The 23,241-nt window shown below is 38.2% G+C and overlaps 1 protein-coding gene across 8 annotated transcripts in view; it reads right to left on the reverse strand.

Moving 5' to 3' along the window:
• PRDM16 (PR/SET domain 16) overlaps positions 1 to 23,241 on the reverse strand; it is a 769,879-nt gene that overhangs the window by 704,592 nt on the left and 42,046 nt on the right. For 3 of the 8 annotated variants that reach the window (XM_029577910.1, XM_029577913.1, XM_029577911.1), the window contains exon 1: positions 22,968 to 23,192. The exons of 1 other annotated variant lie outside the window; for it this stretch is intronic. In XM_029577910.1, coding sequence (XP_029433770.1) covers positions 22,968 to 23,004 — 37 coding nt within the window. In that variant the 5' untranslated portion in view covers positions 23,005 to 23,192. Of the gene's footprint in view, positions 1 to 18,688; positions 18,803 to 22,967; positions 23,193 to 23,241 lie in introns of those variants that run through there. 4 more of the 8 variants (XM_029577909.1, XM_029577912.1, XM_029577914.1 and 1 more) reach the window with 3 other exon arrangements.

A 23,241-nucleotide genomic window follows, 5' to 3' on the forward strand; every position in this document is an offset into this window, starting at 1 on the left:
TGGCCAATGGCTGTTTATGTGATTCAGATATCTTCAGAGGATAAACCCAAGTGTCAGAAGTATATGCACTCAAGGGCAACCAGAATAAAAGGAGAAATGAGACAGAAGGTGATAGGCATTTAAATATGGATTTTTACTGATTTTTTTCCAAATCGGGGAAGATTTTTAAAAAGTACAAATGATTCTATGACTTGTCTTGCAAATTATGTAAGAACTTACAAGCCTGACACATAAATCTTTCAGTTATTTTTAGATTCTATAGAAAATTCCCAAGCTAGAGGCAGATCTCATTTTAGTATCATGCCAAAGACTTTTTGACAGTCCAAAGGTTGAAGTCTTCAAAAGCAGCTATAATGTTCATTTTCCTGGTCTTAGATTCTTAAATTACCATTATGACAACTACTGAAATAATGGTTTGTTTTAAACGCCAGTATTTAAGCAGTATAAATCGAGTTTTATACTTTTTTCCAGTAGGCCGCATTGCAGTTAATGAAATTAAAGACACCAATCACATTTGTCCCCAGGGAATGAGGAACTGAACACACCACTGGTCTATTTTTTTTTTTTTTATTAAAACAAATTGCAGCCAGCAAGATGGGCTAATTGCATACAGAATTGAAAAAGAAACATTTCATTGATATAATTAAGTCAATTTGCCTGGACTGAAATAGTTATAGTGGGTACAAAATGAGCGGAGAATTCACTAGGGTCTGACTTTTCTCTCTCTTTTTGTTGTATAAAATGTTAACTCTTTACTATTAAATGTTTACTATTACTAAAATGCTTGTTTTTTAATGTATTTTTTTAACTCTTTAAACCATGTCACAATTGTTCTCATTTAAATTTTTTATGTATTTCAAATGTTTTTCTAATATCTATTGAAACAGGTAATTTTTTACAGGTGGGATATTAATAATAATAATAATTATTATTATTATTAACTGTTGAATAAGAATTGCAATAGGTTGATAGTGGCTGGGTAGATAGATAGTCAGGATATATCCCAACAGGATATTCTTTATCTCCATAAACCCTTCCTCATGAACTCTGTTTCTTTGGGCAAATTTCTCTTTTCTGTGTCCCCCTCCACCACCAATTGCTGGCTCTGCATTTTCCACCTTGCTTAGTCATATGCATGGAATAGAATTCTCAATTCAGTTCATCATGCTTCCTCCCTGGACATATTCAAATCCAGTGTAAAAATTCACCAAATGTGATTTTAAATCCTAAAAATGTGATTTTAAATCCTAAACATTTCTCTACAATATACTTCCCACAGACTCTTGTTTGTGATGTATGTTTGTTTTGAATAGACTGTAAGCTCCATGGAGCAGGAACTGTCTCTCATATGAATCTGTATTGTGCTGCATATAGCTAGTAGTGTTTTATTTATATATTTATTTATTCATTTAATAATTTTCATCCTGCTCAATCATAAAATCTTAACAGAAAACAGACAAAATATAAAACAGACATAAAAAAATCAAACAATGTTAAAATACTCATATGGATAAACAGAGTAGACCACATGACATAAGCTTGAGCAAACGCAAAGATGGATATTGCAGTAATACCCAAAAAGCTGAGCTACTGATTGAGTTTGGAATAAGAACATAAGAACATGCCATATTGGGTCAGACCAAGGTCCATTAAGCCCAGCATCCTGTTTCCAACAGTGGCCAATCCAGGCCATAAGAACCTGGCAAGTACCCAAAAACTAAGTCTATTCCATGTTACCGTTGCTAGTAATTGCAGTGGCTAATTTCTAAGTCAACTTAATTAATAGCAGGTAATGGACTTCTCCTCCAAGAACTTATCCAATCCTTTTTTAAACACAGCTAAACTAACTGCACTAACCACATCCTCTGGCAACAAATTCCAGAGTTTAATTGTGCGTTGAGTGAAGAAGAACTTTCTCCAATTAGTTTTAAATTTTTATTTATTTATTTGTGTTTTTCTATACCGGCATTCACGGAAATTCGTATCATGTCGGTTTACATAAAACAAGGGGTGAGCAATACATTATAACGTACATAACGTGCCATCACCCGACCCGGGGGCTGGTCCGGAGGCCTCGACCACGCCCCCGGGCCGGCACCATGCCCTCAGACCCACCCCGAACCGCCCCCTGACCCCGGACACGCCCCAGACACGACACCTCCCACCCCTTTTACGAAGCCCCGGGACTTGCGCGTGCCGGAGGCCTATGCAAAATAGGCGCACGAGTGCCCTGCGCGTGTAAATCCAGCCGGATTTACGCGCGCAGGGCTTTTAAAATCCGGCCCTTAGTGCCTAAAAATTGAAAATGGGAACAAAGAAAAATAAAGGAAAAGAAAAAGAACTGAAAAGATAAACTAAAATAATAGACTAAAAAGACAAAAAGAGCAAAAAAAGAAAAGAAGTAAAACAAAACAAAACAAAACAAAAAAAAGATCGAAAACTGGAGAAAAAGGTAAGGAAAAAATGTATTCAGACTCCTAAAAATTTTTACTAGTGTCTGTTTTCTAAATGTATTTCTACTCCTGATCATGAGTCATGACTTATTTCTACACAACATGATAAACAAAAAACATATCTGCAATTCATAGTGTCATCTAGTTATACCAAAAACAATAAATAAAATAAAAAAACCCACACCTAACCTTGATACTCCTAGATGTGAAAACGACTTCGTTCATAAAATGTTTGATCAGAATCCTCTATTCCAACACACTTCACCGTCATTTTACTATTGCCAGAGTGATGAAAGTACATAAATCACAATAAGATTCAGACAGCAACCAACAAAGGCCTCAACTTTTACGGTCTGGGGAAACAAACATGGGGATAATTGGCTGGTGCAACAGTTATTGCCCTTAACCAAAAAGCCTACATACTGTTAACACAACTCCATCACTGCTCTTTGCTTCAACGGCAAGGAGGTACGGCAAATTGGATTCCAATAGTAACCAAAGAGGGCCCTGAATTTTACGGTTTGGGAAACTGATAAGCATGAAGGTATCCTGCACAGCCCGGTAGACACCGTTGCATTTGTGGACCCTTGGACTGAGGTTAGGTTAGCTCTACCCACAGAGAGGAGCCCTGCAGGTCCTCACCATCGGCAGGTGGAGCTGGTTGGAGCAGAGGTCCAACATGGACTTCACTAATACCAGCCCATATTCCCCGCAGGTTGAACCCTTGGGTGCCAGGGCTGGCTGGACCTAGGCGCAGGCCTCTGGATGAAAGAGAATCCGTCATTGATGAAGAAGGCCAGCGAGAAGACGACAGATCAATTTTACTGAAATGTAAATTAAAATATAATAAGCACTACATGTACAATATCAAGTTCATGTTTCAAGTGTTGACATTTGAAAACTACTATAGCACAACAATGTCAGGATATATTGGACCATGTCTTGCAGTACTTATTTTATTTTTATTTAATGCTTTTCTATACCGACGTTCGTTTACACATCTCATCAGTTTACAGTAAAACAATCAGAGGCATGAAAGGAAATTACATCTTAACCAATTTACTTACTGTAAATACTCAATAGTAGTTTGGCCAGGAAGTTTCTCTGTCACCTTAAAGCAATAGGTTACTTAAACAACGATCATCCAAGGTTTCAGACTCTAACCTAACTTCATTTCAAGAAATGTGATGGGTGAAGAGGGTTGAGAGCTAAACACACGTACAGTATTTAGGATGAATCACTCCAGATATAAAAATTTAGCTGACATGTTCTTATACTCATCCATTATTCAAACAGATCCTCATTAAAGACAGCATTAGATAATTGGATTCATTTGGTTAAAAGAAGAAAATAAAAAGGGCAGTCTTAAAATGTGATTTGGTCCCATCTTTATTCTACTCCGGTAACGGCAACTCAGCTGTCTCTCTGCTGGTTTTCAGATTTGACGATAAAATATGTGCAGACTGCTCATTACCTTCATCAGAAGGCTCTTGGTTCCACAGTTGCTGGGTTTTCACACCCTCCAGTCAGGTAGAAGTTGAGGCAGGCAGCAGACAGCAGAAATGAAGTCAAACAGAGGACGAGGCAGGCAGCAATCCAGTGAAGTCCAGGAGATCTGAGGTCAGCTGAGAATCCAATACCAAAGAAGAAGCCGAAGTCCAAGCTGAAGAGACAATCTGAAGGGAGGAGGCCAAGGCGAGATGATAGGGAGCAGAAGAACCGTAGACAGAGCACGAGAACTGCGTGGCAAACAGCTACTCAAAAGAGTTAGACCTGTTGCAGAGACATCAGTTGCTGGAAAAGCAGGCCTTAAATAGAAAAGGTAATCATATATAGGGAACACCCTAAGGTGTGGTTATGTGCGGTAACCATATACATGAAATAACTGTCTTTATTCTCAAAATAATTCTTCTGTGTTTCTTTTTTTCAAATATTTCATATCTGGTCCTTGATTGCCACTCTCCCTGGCAGTCAGCTCGACTCCCACAGAAAGCACACGCTTCTTTTAATCAATACATTTCTATCTCTGTGGTGGGGGAACTGAGGTTTGGTTGTTGGTACTTAAATAGAAAAAGTCCTGGGATGTCACCACAGAGCGCCTCAGGGGATTTCCCACTGCGGGCCCTTTAAGAGAACACCAGTCATGCACGCACCTAGGGATGCTCAGCAGAGCGATGGCCCTGGCACGGCAGTGGCTGACTGCATCCTCCTCTTGTCGGCGTCAGGAGTCCCGCTAAGACCCGCGGGGCAAGGTAAGGGCGGCCGGTTGCGGGACGGGACAGTGGCTGGCCAAGCGCAACAGATACTGCCATAACAATAAGCTTGCTGGGCAGACTGGATGGACCATTTGGTCTTTATCTGCTGTCATTTCTATGTTTCTTTCCACCCTGACCCCAGCAGCAACACAGGCTTTGTCAGATCTCAGAAGCAGGGTGAGGCCTACTTAGTACAGGGATGGAAGACCACTAGGGAAGAACAGGTGCAGTGCCTGCAGAAAGTAGCGGTAAAGCTCTGCAGTGTTCTGCCTAGAAAAGGTCATAGGACCTATGATGAGGCCATTATCATCAAATCCTTACCACCCAGAAATAAGTAGAAAGAGAATAGAAACAACAAGTACCATACAACTCATCCCGTCCTCATAAAAAATACTGCGACTGTCACAATTACAGAATATTTGTATAGAACAGAGTTTCCCAAACCTAGCCTCAGCACACCTCAGACAATCAGGTTTTCAGGATATCCACATTGAATATACATTTATTTGAAAGTTTATATTCCACCTAACAAATGTGATTTACACAAAATTATACTAAGACGCCAAGGTTTAAAGCTTTGAATACCGCCGAAAATTGCTGTCCCTCCCAACGCAGCCGTGTTTGGTGAAACATGGGTCCATGTCGGGGGACCCCTTGTGTCTGAGGAATTGTGCATTTATAAGCAATGGAGTATGCCGTGATTAATGCATTAAAGATTTGTCCTTATGAAATTTAAAAGTATGGGACTGATTTCAATTTTCTGAATTCCCTCATTGTGTGCTATCATAGTACTTAGCAATACATGTATGAGAAATAAATGTAACATTGTCCATTTTTTGTGGATGCAGAGGGTTCAAAAGCCACATACAGAAAAAAATCATCTTTAACAAAATGTTTTCTTTAAAAACTTGACAATGAAACAAAGAACTGCGGCACTAGTCTTATCAATCAAACCACGAAACAAAAAAGACAAAGTAGAATAAATTCCAATGCTGTGCAGACCACACTCAAAATCAAAAAATTCTCGATTTTAAATGATACCGCATCAGCAAGCCAGACGACGGCACTGATAAACACTTGCCGTCCGGACTACTCGTCACTTGCGGTTAGATGTTTTAAAGTATATATTTTTTAAGTGTGATTCAAAACAGTCTTAGAATATCAGCTGGTCCCTGAGAATAAGCTTCAGGGAATAAGCTCAGGGACCAGCTGATATTCTAAGACTGTTTTGAATCACACTTAAAAAATATATACTTTAAAACATCTAACCGCAAGTGACGAGTAGTCCGGACGGCAAGTGTTTATCACTGCCGTCGTCTGGCTTGCTGATGCGGTATCATTTAAAATCGAGAATTTTTTGATTTTGAGTGTGGTCTGCACAGCACTGGAATTTATTCTACTTTGTCTTTTTTGTTTCGTGGTTCTTTAAAAACTTAACACAATATTTGGAAACAGGATCTACACATCCTTAATTCTCCAATATTCATTTCAAGAATCTGTCTGAGCTGCTCATAATGTTTCCACACACAATGAATTCGTAGTCCAAGGCAGGTACTAGAATGGTAGTAATTCAGCATTCCTGCAATTATGTAATGGTTGCATCCAGAGGAAAGAAAATCGGAGATACTAAACCAGACAACAATTATTATTTGCTGATTTTAACAGATTGAAAATAAAAAATGTAAATATGGCATGTGAAGGTGTGTGTGTGTGTGTGAGACACCTTTTTTAAATCTTGAAAACAAATGAAAATAACATGAAACAAAAAGCTAGAAGCTTCTACTTGCTAAAATAGATTTTTATATCTCAAAAGTGAATGGAAATGTACAAACCTTAAAACTAATTTTGAAGAGAGAACATTATATTTGTAACAAATTTTATACAAATCCTCTTCAATTTTACATATTCATACTTAAATCCAGGTATAAGATACACTTCACAACCATTAGGGCCTTAACTTCCCAGGAAGATTCTGGATTGGTGTAGCAAGACTAAAAGAAAGTAAATTAACAGGTAAGCATAAATTTTTCCTTCTTTTTCATCCTGTTACACCAGGCCAGACAAGTGAGAAGCGCAGAAGTCCAACTAAGCTGGGAAGGTAGAGGATACGGCCTTGCGGAGTATGCCCACTCCGAAAGCAGCATCCTCTTTAGCATGAACATGCAATCTATAATTCTTAGTAAAAGACTGTAAAGAAGACCACATAGCCCCTTTACAAATTTCTTTAAGATGCATGGCTACTATTTCCCCTAAAAAGAAGATTGTGCTGGTTTAGAATTAGCATGAAGAATCTCTGGTTCTTGGTAACCCTTCACATATATGCTGAAACTTTCATTTCTTTAATCCATCTGGCTATAGTAGCTTTTGAGGCTGCCTCACTTTTGCATGGACATCCATGTAAAATTACTTGTCTGATTGATGAAAATAACTTCTAGGATATTATTTATGTATTCATTCATTCACTAATGTGGATTAAAAACATTTTAAATTCTATAACAGGAAAATCAACCCTTGTCCTTAAGAAATTAAAATTGTTGTCTCTCTTGCAGATTTTAATTATTTGGTATATTTTGTCCTTGGTAAATCTGGGTCATTCAATATCAAGTGGACCAAGGGTCCATGCTCAACCTCCTCCAAATCAAACAAAAATTTGCACAGATGTTCTTTAGGGTCTCAAACAAAACCATACTAAATTTTTCACCTGGATCTTCATTGGTTGAAGAGCTAGAGGCAGTTGAATGGAGGTCACCTCTGAGAACCATGCTCTGTGCAATCTAAAATGGCTATTTTATCCAGGTGCTGCAGCCTGACACCTTTCAGGGGCGTGAAAGTTTGTGGATTAGTACAACCCCTGATGGTATGTCCAGGTGCAAAGTTTGGAACATAATGTGAGCTTGCCTCCCTTATTATGGGCCAGCAAAGTATGTGAAAATTTTTACAAAAGAAATATAAGGTCTACTTTAACTCCTCATTGCTCCTGACCTATACTTTGATTCAGGCCCTGACTGGACCAGTGGTCATGGCCCATGGCATATATTTATTTTATTTATTTATATATATATATATAAGATTTGCATTTATTTATATATTTATTTATATATATATAGATTTATTTATATATATATAGATATCTATATATATATATATATATATATAGATATATATATATATATATAGATATATATAGATATAAATAAATATATATATTTATTTATATATATATATAGATTTGCATTTATTTATATATATAAGATTTGCATTTATATATATATATATATATATAAGATTTGCTTATATATATATAAGATTATTTATATATATATATAAGATTTGCACTAAGAGGCTTTACTGGCAACTGGAAGCAAAGATATAATTACACAAAGACACCAGGTCACATTTTTATGCACATTTTTGCCAATTTTCAAATACAAATATCTCTACTGTGTTGTTTTTAAATCTTTTCTTTATGTCATTTGAAAGAGCATATTTTTTCTACAAAAGTCACCATTTTGGACCCAATCTTGCTTTGGTTAGAATTAAGGCCCCAACAATATGCAGCATTTGCATGCATGGGCGTGCTATGTTAGAGAGGCATTTTTGGCGCCCTGCTATGTAACACGCAAATGAGCTAGAGATGTGAAATTTTACAATTTGGCGAAGCTTGTTGTGCTTCCCATGCTTGTAGCTTATGATACATTTTGCTTTGACATACTTTTATAAATGACCTCTCAAAATGGACATTTTATTGTGCTGTATTATTTATTGCATGCAAGCCTGAACATGCAAAAAGTATCACCTTCACAAGGAACTATGGTAATGTCAAGTTAGCAGTGTGTTGTGGCAGAGATTTTGGGAACATGCCCTGGCCTGTGACACCTTTGCACTCTTTGTGGTATCAAATTTTTCTTTGTCCCAAAGGAGAATATTGAAGCAGTCAGACCTGTTCAGGATGAGAGGTTTAGCAAAGATTATCCAGTTGCTGGTAAAGGGAAAATAATCAATTCAAGCCTATTGATGTAACTAAAATTTGCATTAGCAAAATTTCAAATGACGTCACCTCATTCATTTCAAGTGTTCTAGAACTTGAACATGTTCCTGCCCTTCAAGTATCCAGCTTCCAACCTGGTTAGTATTTAGCTTGCATCTATAATTCCTGGTGGATTGGCCATATATGCGAAGTCTCAATAGAGGAACACTTTTAGCTTTTGACACATTTGTTTAGACATATTTTCATAAATTAGTTATCAAAGTCAGTGCAAAACTTTGTATGCTAATTAGTTACCTTGCATTGGTCAGTGGTGGCTAAGCCACTGCCAGTTCAGCAAAATTGACAACTCCATCGCCTAGGGGCCACTTCAGACAGCCAGACAAGGTACCAGCCACAGGTTTCCAAGCTTTTATTTAAGCACACAACAAGAAAAAGCAAGACACTACATACTAGAATTGCTTAAACTGCAGATTTGACAAAAATTCACTTAGTCTTTTTTTCCTTCCTTGCACATAAAAATATAAGAACATGCCATACAGGGTCAGACCAAGGGTCCATCAAGCCCAGCATCCTGTTTCCAACAGTGGCCAATCCAGGCCACAAGAACCTGGCAAGTACCTGAAAACTAAGTCTATTCCATGTTACTGTTGCTAGTAATAGCAGTGGTTATTTTCCAAGTCAACTTAATTAATAGCAGGTAATGGACTTCTCCAAGAACTTATTCAATCCTTTTTTAAACACGGCTATACTAACTGCACTAACCACATCTTCTGGCAACAAATTCCAGAGTTTAATTGTGTGTTGAGTGAAGAAGAACTTTCTCCGATTAGTTTTAAATGTGCCACATGCTAACTTCATGGAGTGCCCCCTAGTCTTTCTATTATCTGAAAGAGTAAATAACCGATTCACATCTACCCGTTCTAGACCTCTCATGATTTTAAACACCTCTATCATATCCCCCCTCAGCCTTCTCTTCTCCAAGCTGAAAAGCCCTAACCTCTTTAGTCTTTCCTCATAGGGGAGCTGTTCCATTCCCCTTATCATTTTGGTCGCCCTTCTCTATACCTTCTCCATCGCAATTATATCTTTTTTGAGATGCGGCGACCAGAATTGTACACAGTATTCAAGGTGCGGTCTCACCATGGAGCAATACAGAGGCATTATGACATTTTCCATTTTATTCACCATTCCCTTTCTAATAATTCCCAACATTCTGTTTGCTTTTTTGACTGCCGCAGCACACTGAACCAATGATTTCAATGTGTTATCCACTATGATGCCTAGATCTCTTTCTTGGGTGGTAGCACCTAATATGGAACCTAACCATTGTGTAACTATAGCATGGGTTATTTTTCCCTATATCCATCACCTTGAACTTATCCACATTAAATTTTATCTGCCATTTCGATGCCCAATTTTCCAGTCTCACATGGTCTTCCTGCAATTTACCACAATCTGCTTGTGATTTAACTACTCTGAACAATTTTGTATCATCTGCAAATTTGATTACCTCACTCATCGTATTTCTTTCCAGATCATTTATAAATATATTGAAAAGTAAGGGTCCCAATACAGATCTCTGAGGCACTCCGCTGCCCACTCTCTTCCACTGAGAATATTGTCCATTTAATCCTACTCTCTGTTTCCTGTCTTTTAGCCAGTTTGTAATCCACTAAAGGACATCGCCACCTATCCCATGACTTTTTACTTTTCCTAGAAGCCTCTCATGAGGAACTTTGTCAAACGCCTTCTGAAAATCCAAGTACACTACATCTACCGGTTCACTTTTATCCACATGTTTATTAACTCCTTCAAAAAAGTGAAGCAGATTTCTGAGGCAAGACTTGCCCCGGGTAAAGCCATGCTGACTTTGTTCCATTACACCATGTCTTTCTATATGTTCTGTGATTTTGATGTTTAGAATAATTTCCACTAATTTTCCTGGCACTGAAGTCAGGCTAACTGGTCTGTAGTTTCCCGGATTGCCCCTGGAGCCCTTTTTAAATATTGGGGGTTACATTAGCTATCCTCCAGTCTTCAGTTACAATGGATGATTTTAATGATAGGTTACACATTTTTATTAAGAGGTCTGAAATTTCATTTTTTAGTTCCTTCAGAACTCTGGGGTGTATACCATCCGGTCCAGGTGATTTACTACTCTTCAGTTTGTCAATCAGGCCTACCACATCTTCTAGGTTCACCGTAATTTGGTTCAGTCCATCTGAATCGTTACCCATGAAAACCTTCTCCAGTATGGGTACCTCCCCAACATCCTCTTCAGTAAACACCAAAGCAAAGAAATCATTTAATCTTTCCGCGATGGCCTTATCTTCTCTAAGTGCCCATTTAACCCCTCGATCATCTAACGGTCCAACTGACTCCTTCACAGGCTTTCTGCTTCGGATATATTTTAAAAAGTTTTTACTGTGAGTTTTTGCCTCTACGGCCAACTTCTTTTCAAATTCTCTCTTAGCCTGTTTTATCAATGTCTTACATTTAACTTGCCAACGCTTATGCATTATCCTATTTTCTTCTGTTGGATCCTTCTTCCAATTTTTGTAAGAAGATCTATTGGCTAAAATAGCTTCTTTCACCTCCCCTTTTAACAATGCCGGTAATTGTTTTGCCTTCTTTCCACCTCTTTTAATGTGTGGAATACATCTGGACTGTGCTTCTAGGATGGTATTTTTTAACAATGACCACGCCTCTTGCACACTTTTTACCTTTGTAGCTGCTCCTTTCAGTTTTTTTCTAACAATTTTTCTCATTTGATCAAAGTTTCCCTTTTGAAAGTTTAGCACGAGAGCCGTGGATTTGCTTACTGTCCCCCTTCCAGTCATTAAATCAAATTTTATCATATTATGATCACTATTGCCAAGCAGCCCCACCACATCCTGTGCGCCACTGAGAATTAGATCTAAAATTGCTCCCTCTCTTGTTGGTTCTTGAACCAATTGCACCATAAAAATGTCATTTATTCCATCCAGGAACTTTATATCTCTAGCATGTACCGATGATACATTTACCCAGTCAATATTGGGGTAATTGAAGTCTACAAAGTCACTGGTGCAAGTAAAAGAATAAGGTTCCATTCAATAGTATAAGAGTCTTTATTAAACCCAAAGTTTATAAATCATTCATTTAATACGGCAACTCCATACGGGTAGCAGCAAGAAGAGTTAACTTTCTTGGGGGACTTTAACTCTTCTTGCTGCTACCCGTATGGAGTTGCCGTATTAAATGAATGATTTATAAACTTTGGGTTTAATAAAGACTCTTATACTATTGAATGGAACCTTATTCTTTTACTTGCACCAGTGACTTTGTGGACTTGTTTATGTGCAAGATTGCTTCTGTATATTTCTGGTAATTGAAGTCTCCCATTATTACTGCACTACCAATTTGGTTAGCTTACCTAGTTTCTCTTAGCATTTCACGGTCAGTCTCACCATCTTGACCTATGGACAATTCTATAGCATATTCAAAGTCCACATGGGTAAAACCCAAATTTAAATATGTAAATGCTTTTTAAAATCAGGCCCTAAGTGAGGATGTTGATCAAAATATTCAGCATCCCCCTGTTCATTAAAGTTTGGGTTCTGACCATGGTCCTTCCATGCAGATTATCCCAGTCATCTTGAAAGCCCAATGCAATCATACCACTGCTATCTAGGGGTATAACTGCCACTTTGTATAATTTTTCCCCAATGCCTCCTTGGTACCCAATTCAGTCATACCATTGCTGTTTTGATTTCTAGCCAACACTTCATACGGCTTATCCCAGTGATTTTTTCACATAAAAGTAATCTCATATTTTCAAGACAAGCTTTCTGTGGCTCATATATACCAAATCAATTTTTCTTCAGCTATCTTTATATTAAATCTTAATATTGGTTAGGTTTCTACAAATTCATTGTTGAAATTAAATTGTTAAACTACCTCCTAATGCCAGGTTTAAATCCAGCTTCTGGTGTTATATAAGGTCAGAAAGTCAAGTAGCGCTAATCCTGGTTTGTCGACTTGTGTTAGTGGAGCAAAGGGAAAAATATTCCGGCTCCTAAGATTAGATTCTGGCAGAGGCCAGGTGTTTGTAATGTCATCAACCAGCTGAAAATTGCCCAGCTGTGATTGGTTTGTAGCCAGGTATGTGAATTTCATACCTAACTTCATTCTGCTGCAGCCTGCAAATAAGCCACCTTACAAGACTGTGGGACACGCATGAGCCATGACTCTGGTGAGAAAAATGCAAAAAATATTCTTCATCGAATGCACATTGGCTTCAGTATTTTCAACAGCATTAGAGATGGGAATTCCATCAGTTTCCATAGATAGATGCATGCATTGAGGTTACAAAGAGCCTGAGCTAATTGTCATTTACAAAAATGAATGCGACAGTCTTTCCTAATTCATTAAGCAGGTCAAAAGAGAAATTTAAAAACTTAGCTGATGCCTCAGAAAAACAACAAAGCAGGCCAATTATTTTTGAAACTTTAATTGGTTGGCTAATAAAAAGAGTATAATTTTTGTTTCTTTATCAATACTTATAAGACTTCTTGTTAACTACATATTGAATGAGACATAGAAAATTGTGCTTAACACTATCTTAAATATAAACTATAACTGATTCAAATATTTTAAATTGCATATCATTATTATTTGGTTGCTAGAAAATAAAATTACATATTGTTAATCACTAGATCTCAAGCCCTGAGGATTTTTAATTGCCTATTTATAATAAGATAATGACACACATGGTAGAGACAGAACTAGATGATCAAGGGCTTTGAATAATTATAAAAGAAAAGAAAAAACATATGATAAAGTAATTCTGTGGCCCAAAGAAAGCAGCAAGACAAAAAAAGACTGAGAAATTCACAAATTAGTTTAGTTTAGTCTTTCACCTTTTTATGAAGCTCTCCTGTATGGACAATAATTATGCCTCAAAAACATGTGTCACTATAATTTAGAATAGTATTTAAACATAATTTTACATATTTATACCAAAGGAAAGCACTTATCTTTACAAAACACCTATTTGAATGACTATTTAAAAACTATAAAAGGTGTTAAGGTAGCCTCATCAGTCCATATGAATATGCAGAAATAAGACTGAACAAACAAATTACTGGAAAGACCTTTTCTCCTAGACTAATTTAATACATCTGTAACTAGTTTTTTTGGAGAGTTAGGCTTGTCACTTCGGGGGTCATTTACCAGACGGATTGCTCGTGATAAGGGACGTTTCGCACACGAAAAGTCCCTTATCGCATGTGATACCAAGATGGGGGCGGCATCAGCCCCGGAAGAGGAGGAGTCGGGGCGTCACCGGGGCTGACTCCGCGAACGACGAAAAGGTAAGGGCCTTTTCACGTCCTATTTCGCGCCCAATAGCTACACCTTCTATGGTGGCGCTATTGGGTGCGAAACCAGCAGCGATCGCACCGCGGCGCAGGACCACCCCCCGTTTCGGCCCCCCGCCCCTCATTACCTAAAATATTGCAGGCCTGCGATACTTTAGAAAATGAGGCCCTTCATCAGGTTAGCAAAGAAACAGCCCAATCACACTGAGTTTAAATGGAACTCTGTTGCCTAGAGTACTCTGCTACTCAATGTACTTCTATCCAATGTAACTGCGCTGTTTGCTCACAGACCTAATGAAGGAAGCTCAGCTCTCTCAAGCTCATTACAAATGTATTGAGTTAGTCCAATAAAAAGCTACTACCTGCAATGTGTTTGTTCACCCAATTTAGCAAGGTGTCTTAAGGGGAGAAGTTTACTTTCATAGTGACTGGTAATCTCAGTTAATCTCCAATACTGATTTTCTGCCAGGAATTCTAGTGGATTTGATCAGTAGTAAAAACAGGCTAGTTACTCTGAACAAGGTACACTGCAAACTCTGGGCCTGATGTAATAAGGGAAACATTAAAACTATGTGCTGAAATTCTGTTTCTTACCAGGTGCATTAATTATCTTTTTAACTCCTAATACATTAAGCTAATGGTTTATTAATGCATCGGGAGTTAAAGTGTGCTGACTTGCATAATGTGCGTATAGAACATGCTTTGCGCACACCAATCATTATTTCTGCACATAATGTATCAGGTGAATGTTCAGAAAAGTTACATGTAAATGTAACATGCTACTGTAGTAAATTTTCAAAAGCCTATGGACAATTCAACGGCATATATTGTAGCAATTTTCAAAAGCCCACTTACACAGATAAAGTGCATTTACACATAAAAAACCCAATTTTAAGTGTGTAAATGCTTTTTAAAACTAGGCCCTTAGAGGTGAATTTTAAAAACCCAGTGCGTGCATTAATTAGGGGATATGTGAATAAGGCTTTTGCATGCCGAGATTTTTAAAGCAGCAGAGATATACGTGTATGTCCTGCAATGAACACGTTGAAAGTTATCAAAAAGGGGTAGGGCATGGGCGTGGTCTTGACATGGGTGATCGGGGTATGAACCTGAGATGTGCACACATAAATACTTATGCAGTATTGCATAAGTGTGTTATGCGGTGTGTGATGACGTCCCCTGCTGCGTAACTAATTCTGCTATGGATAAGTTAAAAATTAAACAAAGCTAAGCAGATCTGCGGGATTGTAAGGGTTGGGGCTAACTGGGGGAAGTGTAGGCTATTAAACTAAGGGGGTTTGGAGGACTTCTCTCTTAACTGGGAGAACTGAGGACAAACTGGTAAAACTGGGAATAGCATTGGTGCATGCCCCTTTTAAAATCCCCCAATTTACGTGGTAGAAGTGGGAGTTGTGCGCACATGTGTGCGCCCACTTAAAATTTGGCCCATATGTGCATGTGGCCACGCTATCTTATAATATGCGCACATATCTTATAAAATGCCGTGTCCCTGGGTGCAGGCCGATGTATGCACACAAATGTGCATACGTGCGCCGGTTTGAACATTACCATTCCTGTGCACAACATTTTCTGCACTGAAAAGCATTTTTATGCACATAAACCATACTTTCTGCACACAAAGCACGCACAAATTATGTTTTATGTGCATAAAACTTGGCTTTTTAAACAAGCATACCAAGAGCTGTTAGTATAATAAAAATATACATTACCTTGGTATTAAATCAGAAGTGTTAAATAATTATGCTATCTCTACCCTAATTATACTACCTCTCTAAGCGTTTAAATTTTGATTATTTAGCATACTATTTAGTTTGCTATGTTAATTATATTATGAAATAATGTATTTACTTCTTTCTTCTTTGGAAATGCAAATAATTTTAAATGATTAATTGCTAACTACTGTAAACCGATTTGATATGCTCGCATGAAAAGTCGGTATATAAAAAATTATTAAATAAAGAATTTGTGCTTGTTTTAATTTTAAATTTGTGCGCACTGTGAAAACTCTCCTGACTTATGTGGGCTCAGCCTATGCAAACAGCTGAGTGTACATTTTAACTCAGGTTTCTATGCAGAAATCCAGAGAACAGGTCCCAGCACCAGAACACTTGCTTCTGCCCATAGACTTTCACTAGCATCAGAAACTTTACTTCACCTCTGAACAGGTGTAAAATTTCTAGCTCTAAGAAAATACGCGTTAAACCATCACAACTCTCTGCATTGGGGGTTAATAGTTAATGTTTTCATTAGCATAGAATTTCCCTGCAAGGGCACAATATTTCTTGCTGTATCAGAAGTAAAGTTTATGCAAAAAAAAAAATGGGCACACAACTGCTGGGAAAACTGTACGCTGTACTGAGTGTATTTGTTATACTGGGCAATTTCAAAGACAAAAGGAAACACAGGATCCTTAAAATTCAGGTAGAACAACAAGGCTCACTTACAGGTTAACATGGCAGCATATTTGCCCAGCAGCGTTAAAGCCTTTTCCATTGAAAATAGCAGCTGCTTTCCCACCAGAATTCTGCATGCCATCATTTCTGGATGAACTGTCCCCATGCAATTCAATGTAATTTGCATAATAAAATGCCCACTGGCACAGGGGTTTTCTGCTCTCCAAATTTACCTGCTGCTGAAAATTGGGTGAGGGGAGAAGAAGGGTAATCTTAGTGACCTTACAAAATTGCCTTGCATTTGGACAGTCATAGGCTTCATACTTGTTTGTTCTTTGGCTGGTGTGTGGAGTATGAGCAAGAGTTTTGCCCATTAAGCTCTAACCAGAATGGCTGAAGCCATCAGCATTGTTTATAGTGTCTGCCTTGAACCCCATTCTTTTTAAATAATGCATGACTTGTGATGTGATTCGTTATCTTACTGCTAGATTTCAAATACCTCTGGCAGTTAAGGCTCACCCTCCAGTGCAGTGTGATTTAATCCTAGTGCTGGCAAGGATAGCGCTGCACTTTGTAACTGAGACCCTGAGTGACTGCAGGATGTCTGTAGTAGCTCACTTTTAGGAGTGAAGGTCCATATCCTGATTTGCACACACCCCTTCTTGAAAGGGAAGGGATGGGCGAGGGTAGAAGAGAGTCTGGACATGGAAAGAAAAAAGGTGAGTTTTTCCTTGTATACTTGCTCCCCTTTTTTTTTCTGTGCACATGGTTAGGAACATACTTGTTTTAATTAACTTACATCCCTTGCCACAGAGCTTCATGAAAAAAAAAAAAGAATGTTACAGAACAGAAACAGTGAAATCTTGTCTGTGATAAAGTATAAAATAGTTTGGGGATCTGGTTTGTTCTGGGGTCATTTGAGGAGGAAGAAATTTCCAGGTCACATGTGCGATCCCAGCCAGCCAGCAGAGCTGGTTTCAAATACATGAAGGTACAGCATCATAAGGAAAGGAAAAACAGCCACTGTCCTATCATACCTGGCAAGAGACTAAGCATATTCCCCATAGGCTATAAAAAAATGAAAATCTCTTTTAGTATATGAAGGCCTAAGTCATTGTTTTCCATTCTATCACTATTTAGTGATCACATTTAACAATTGAGCCCTCACAACAATTGTGACATTTCCTCACGGGTTTTTGTACTATTTTGATCTCTTCTCTGGCACTGTGATCAGAGAGGTATTCTCTGCTTCCACTTGTGGTTGAGCCCCTCTCACTGTCCCTGGAGGCACTCCTGCTGTTGCCACCAATTATGTTGCTAACCACTGTCCTTACTAGTTCCTAATCTAGATGCTGACAAACTGCTCAATCTGTGCTGTTGGCATCTTGTCCAAAGAAGTTTTAAAATTCCACTAGCTTTACAGTCCTGCAGTGTGCCACATCACTGGGTCACTATAAATTTCCATTACCCTGCCTCCCTTCCCCAAAAAAATGCTCCTCTGAGGGCCACATTTGTATAAAAAACATATTGCATTTAACATCTACAAGTGTATACAAAAATAATGGTTCTTGGTTTTGGGATTAATTTGTTATCAGTTTGGGACCTCAGAAAAAGACTGATGGGAATTAAATAAAAGCAACTTATTAAAAAAGTATTTTCAGGCTGATTGCTTTAAGAAGAGAAACCCAGTCTGTCCCTATCATTTCCTTACAGCTCATTTTGATATATAAATCAGTGGAAGGAATGCCTACGAATCCTATGCATATGAACAGGCGGGTAACAGAATGAGATTATATACACATACACACACACACACACACACATATACTCACATGCATATATGCCGTATAAATTAAACACTGTACAAAGAACAGACAGTCCATATAGTCCCAATACCGCTCCTGAAGGCCTAGCTGTAATCTGCCTGCTCCCTGACCCCATTGCTATGGCAGCATATTAGCTGGTTTGTAAGTAAGCACTGAAAGTTCTCAGAAATTTGAAGAGTGGGATTGAGTTAAGGAAATGGACTCAAAGAGGGCATACAGTGAAAAAAGACCCAGTTCCAAAGCAGAGAGTGAGAGAGAGAGGGTAGGGCAACTCCATAACCAGAGACATACAGCACAAGCCTTCTTCCTGCAGCTCAGCAGATATCACAGGCAATAGGCTTTGGAACACCAGAGAGTACAAACATCTGCAAACTTTCCTGCATTTCACTAACCTTTCACATTGGATCGTTTCATTTCTCTTCTTAAAGTGACTATAACAAGTAGTTTCTTGTTTTAATCAGAACAAGGGAGCCCTTCTGCCTTTTCTCAGATTTTATTGCACTTGTCTGTAAGAATACACGGGGTAAAAAAAAAAAAGTTAAGAAGTATTGCAAGCCCCTTTTAAAATAACAAGAGGCTGAAAACTGTAACCTGAAATGCTCCAAGTGTGTCTTTTTAATATTTGGGTCCTCACTGAAGTCTTTTGTTTAAGCAGAAACTAAAACATTATGGGAAATGAAGCTCATGCCTTGCAAAATTTTGATTGCAATATTTGACTTGCGTTTTGTCGCATCTGCATCCTTTCCTTTCTTGTGTAGATTCAAATGACTTACTTTTTCTTTCCAGGTCCTACCTCAGTGACCTGAATTCTAAAGAGCAGCGTGGAAGCTTTTCAATCTTCTGTCCCGATGGGATATTTCCAGTCATTTAAACTGGTGAATGTACTGGGATCAGACAATTCCTATGTAACAATCCTCGTAGAAAATGAAAAACGTCAAACCAAAAAAGTTTATCATCTTCATAACACAAAACAAATAGGTTTTCTAACTTACATCTCTTTGTGTTATATTTTATTTAGAATTATTTTTTAAGTAAGTAATCCCCCCCCTTTCACACATTTTTGTATGTATGAGTTTTTCCCCATTGGCGTTATGTAGGGCTAGAAGGGGGAGTGGGAAGCTTACTGCATTTGTGCTTATCAGTCCTAATCATCTTTAGTATCTAGGCCCCTGTATCTACAAAATATATAGTGGGAATATCAAGCAGATATCTCGGCATTGCTATAGGAAAATCTCTTTAAACAGACAAAAGTGAGTCAATTCTAAGGTCCTGATGAAATTTTCTCCCTTGCTTTTTCATACTTTGCCATTCCAGGGTTTTTGGGTCTTTTTTTGTAAATTAGGAAACATGATTAGTAAAAGATGCTTAATAATCTATATATAAAAAGGTATGATAGGACAGTGGCTGTTTTTCCTTTCCTTATGATGCTGCACCTTCATTTTTTTTCTTCAGGTATTAAAGGGAACAAAGGTGATGCTGCCATCTCAATATAACAGGACAAAGCTCTCTAATCGTGGGTAATTAGGTGCAAAAACCCGTGAGGAAATGTCACAATTGTTGTGAGGGCTCAGTTGTTAAATGTGATCACTAAATAGTGATAGAATGGAAAACAATGACTTAGGCCCTGATATACTAAAAGAGATTTTCATTTTTTTTTATAGTCTATGGAGAATATGCTTAGTCTCTTGCCGTGTACTCCTGCGGTTTTACTAGGATTGTATTTGAATATAATTATTCTTTTCTATCCTTTTCAATACGGTTTCCTTATTCAGTGACTACAATTTTTAATTAGCGGTCTTACATTTTGTAGCTGAGACTTCTGCCACCACGGGCACATTGAAACCTACAAAATAGCTGGAAGTTAAATACCGAAGTTTTACTAGTTTTTTTTTGTGCGGGACTTTTTCATGGTGCAGTTCTCCTACAACGTGATTCTCCCACCTATTGCTTGTAACTCCACTCTACAATCTCAAAATCAGCCAGTAGAATAATTTCCCTGTAGAATGGCACTTCTGCCTAAACTATTTCCCAGTGAAGCTAATCTGCAAGGGTACATTGCATATTATGTATATTCTGGACGCTATGAAGAGTAAAAGCGTTGAGGAAATAGGCATTTGCTGAAATTACGTCTCTGAGTGTGTGCATATCTGCATTAATACATATTTATAGTGTGTTTCCAAAAACATAGTCTAAGATTAGGGAAACCTTAGCTTTGGGCTACTGTTTTTAACTGTGATCCCTAAAATTATTCTCTGAACCCCCCTAAACCGTCAGGACTTGTACTAAACACCTGATTTTAATCAGTGCTCAGACTCCCAGTCAGACACTTCTACTTCCTAGGAGCAATCACTCAAAGATCTGGGATTTTTTTTTTTAACTTTAGATATTTTTAGCAGTAGAGAAATCGGTGTTTCATAGCTATGAAAACTTCCAGTTCCTTTCACTGACACTAGACTGAAAGCGATATTCTTACCGAAAGCCTTCCAACTCGTTGCTACCACACTAAAAGCTTAAAACGAATAGCGAGCTGGTGGAATCAACAGCACTTTCCACTTCATTTGCCTCACATGTGCTAAGGAATTTCACAAATTAAAAAAAAATACCCCTTGTTCACAACTTATTGTCACACAGAAAAATAGTAATCGCATAAGGGACTAGCCTCAGGAATAAAGACAATATAACTTTTGTTTATTTTTTGTTACTATTTGGAAAAAAAAGACACGCCATCGATTTATTGAAACACTATTAATTAGAACACGATATAGTCAAAATATTATTGATATTATTAACTGCCGTGTCATGTGCAGTGTGCTTGCATGAATACTGTGTGAGGAAACACATTGAATTGAAGTTGCTCAGCTGATGCTTTGGGCCTTGTGTCCGCTTTACACGAGAAAAGCAGACATTTAAATATGCAACTCTCAGCTGTCAAAAATGTAATTATGTTGTAACTGATCTCTTGCCAAACCTGCTCTGAATTTTAAAAACTTCCAGTGCTGACATCGTGTTGCTTTGCATTTAGCCCCTTATAGGATTTTACTATAGGTAGGCGCTTTGTAAGAGCTCTCTAATTATTACAAAAAGTTAAATAAAATAAAATAACCTGAGTCAACTGATTTTAGCTAAAGTGATACAGGCTTTCTATATTGTATCTAAAGAGACAAAAAACATGGGGTTATAATATGTTTGGTTTATCAAGTGAATGTATACTCTTTTAGTGAAAGTTCTTGCATACAAATTTCTCGACAGAATCGCACAAAAAAAAAAAAAAAAGCTTACAGTAAAATGTCAACTTTTAGAAAGAAAATAGAAGATGCACCAGGATCCGAACAGGACAGTGTTGTACCATGGAAGTTTAGGGTTCACCAAGCAATGATGCAAGCTTTCCTTATTCAAATTCTCAACATTGTGTATTTTTTCTTACCTGTAAGAACTGATGCACCTTGTCGGTGTTGGAAGTGAAGTCGGACTATATTGGACTTTTGCATACAAGCTATATTCTATTTAAAAAAGACTTTTAAAGAAATCACCTAATTCAAGTAGCGCTTAGTTGGGAAATGAACGTGTGTTTTTACTGTCAGACGCCGCACTTACATTTCTCCAAATCAGCACTGCTATAAAATTCAAGTACATAAAGACACGGGTAAATCAAGTGAACTTACAGTCTCCAATTATTTTGCACAAATCCAGAATGAAACAGAAACTAAAGCGTTTGACCTAACTTAAGGTTTCAGAAACGAGTAAGTCTTGCTAGATTTTCACAAGATACAAATTCACAGTCTCCTCTATCATACAGCTGCCCTGTAACACTATAAAAGAACACAAAAACCCCACAGAAACACAATCCTCATGTCAAAATAGGATTCACTAAGTCTTGCTTTAAAGGGGGCAACTTCCAGATGAAACTGGCGCAAGAAAGAGAACTATATGGATTGCATTTCCCAAAAGCTCGTAAAAATAACCTCGCAAGTAATGTTTCTCAAGAAGAATTCACACAGTCTTCTTTCTAGGAATCTAGGAACTGGAAAGTCAAATGGGGAAAAAAAAATCCCTTTTTTGATACAAATTCTGTGTGCATATGTTAATTGTCCCCTGCTCTGTCTCTCTCTCTCTCTCTCTCTCTCTCTTTCTTCCCCCTCTCTCTCACTCTTTCTAAACGTCTCTTTAGATTCAGTCTCCTTGGTGCAATGGATAGGTCTCTAGCGCCCACTATTTCAAAAGCCTGGAATATGATTTCACAAGACTTGGAACGGCTCAGTAGAAAAAAAAAAAAAGTTGCTATCCCTTTCGTCAAGTTTTAGCTAACTTTCGTTTTTACAATTATTTGCCATGGCTAGCCGTCTGGCTCTCTACTCGGGGAGACCAAGCAGCTCCACTCTTTGCCTGGAAGCCTACAGAACGCTGCGGAAGGGTCCCGTGCGCCGCAGCCGTGAGCCTAAACTCGCTGGATCCCGTCTGCCAGCAAGGAGGGGGAGGGTGGGGGGGGGGAGGAGGACATCGGGTCTCATGGATTGAGCTTTAGAAATCCGAAAGGAAGAACGGGGCATAAAATAATAATACGGTGCTGCTTTTCGGCGACTGCTTATCTAGCAAAGATCACCAGCCAGCTGTAAAGAACTAGGTGGATCTTGAGGTTACTTTAAGCGAAGAAAGGAAAAGAAAGGGACCTACTTTTGGCCAGTTTTCTCGCCCTTGCTTTGGATCTCATCTTGTCGGCTTGCGGATTCCTCTCCTCCTCCTTGAGCCCAGAAGCAGCCACTCACTATCTTCATCTCCCAAGCATTGTCAGTTTGGACACCTTCGCACATGCGCACAGAGCATTCAATCTGACACCCTCAGCAGGGCCAAAAAACTTTCCAATGTATTCATCATCATGGGGGTTTTTTTGTCCTATCCTCTTCTTCAGATCACTTATCTCCCCCCTCCACCTTCCTCCCTTCTCTCA

The sequence above is a fragment of the Rhinatrema bivittatum genome, chromosome 15 (genome assembly GCF_901001135.1).
Source record: "Rhinatrema bivittatum chromosome 15, aRhiBiv1.1, whole genome shotgun sequence".
Lineage (NCBI taxonomy): Eukaryota > Metazoa > Chordata > Amphibia > Gymnophiona > Rhinatrematidae > Rhinatrema > Rhinatrema bivittatum.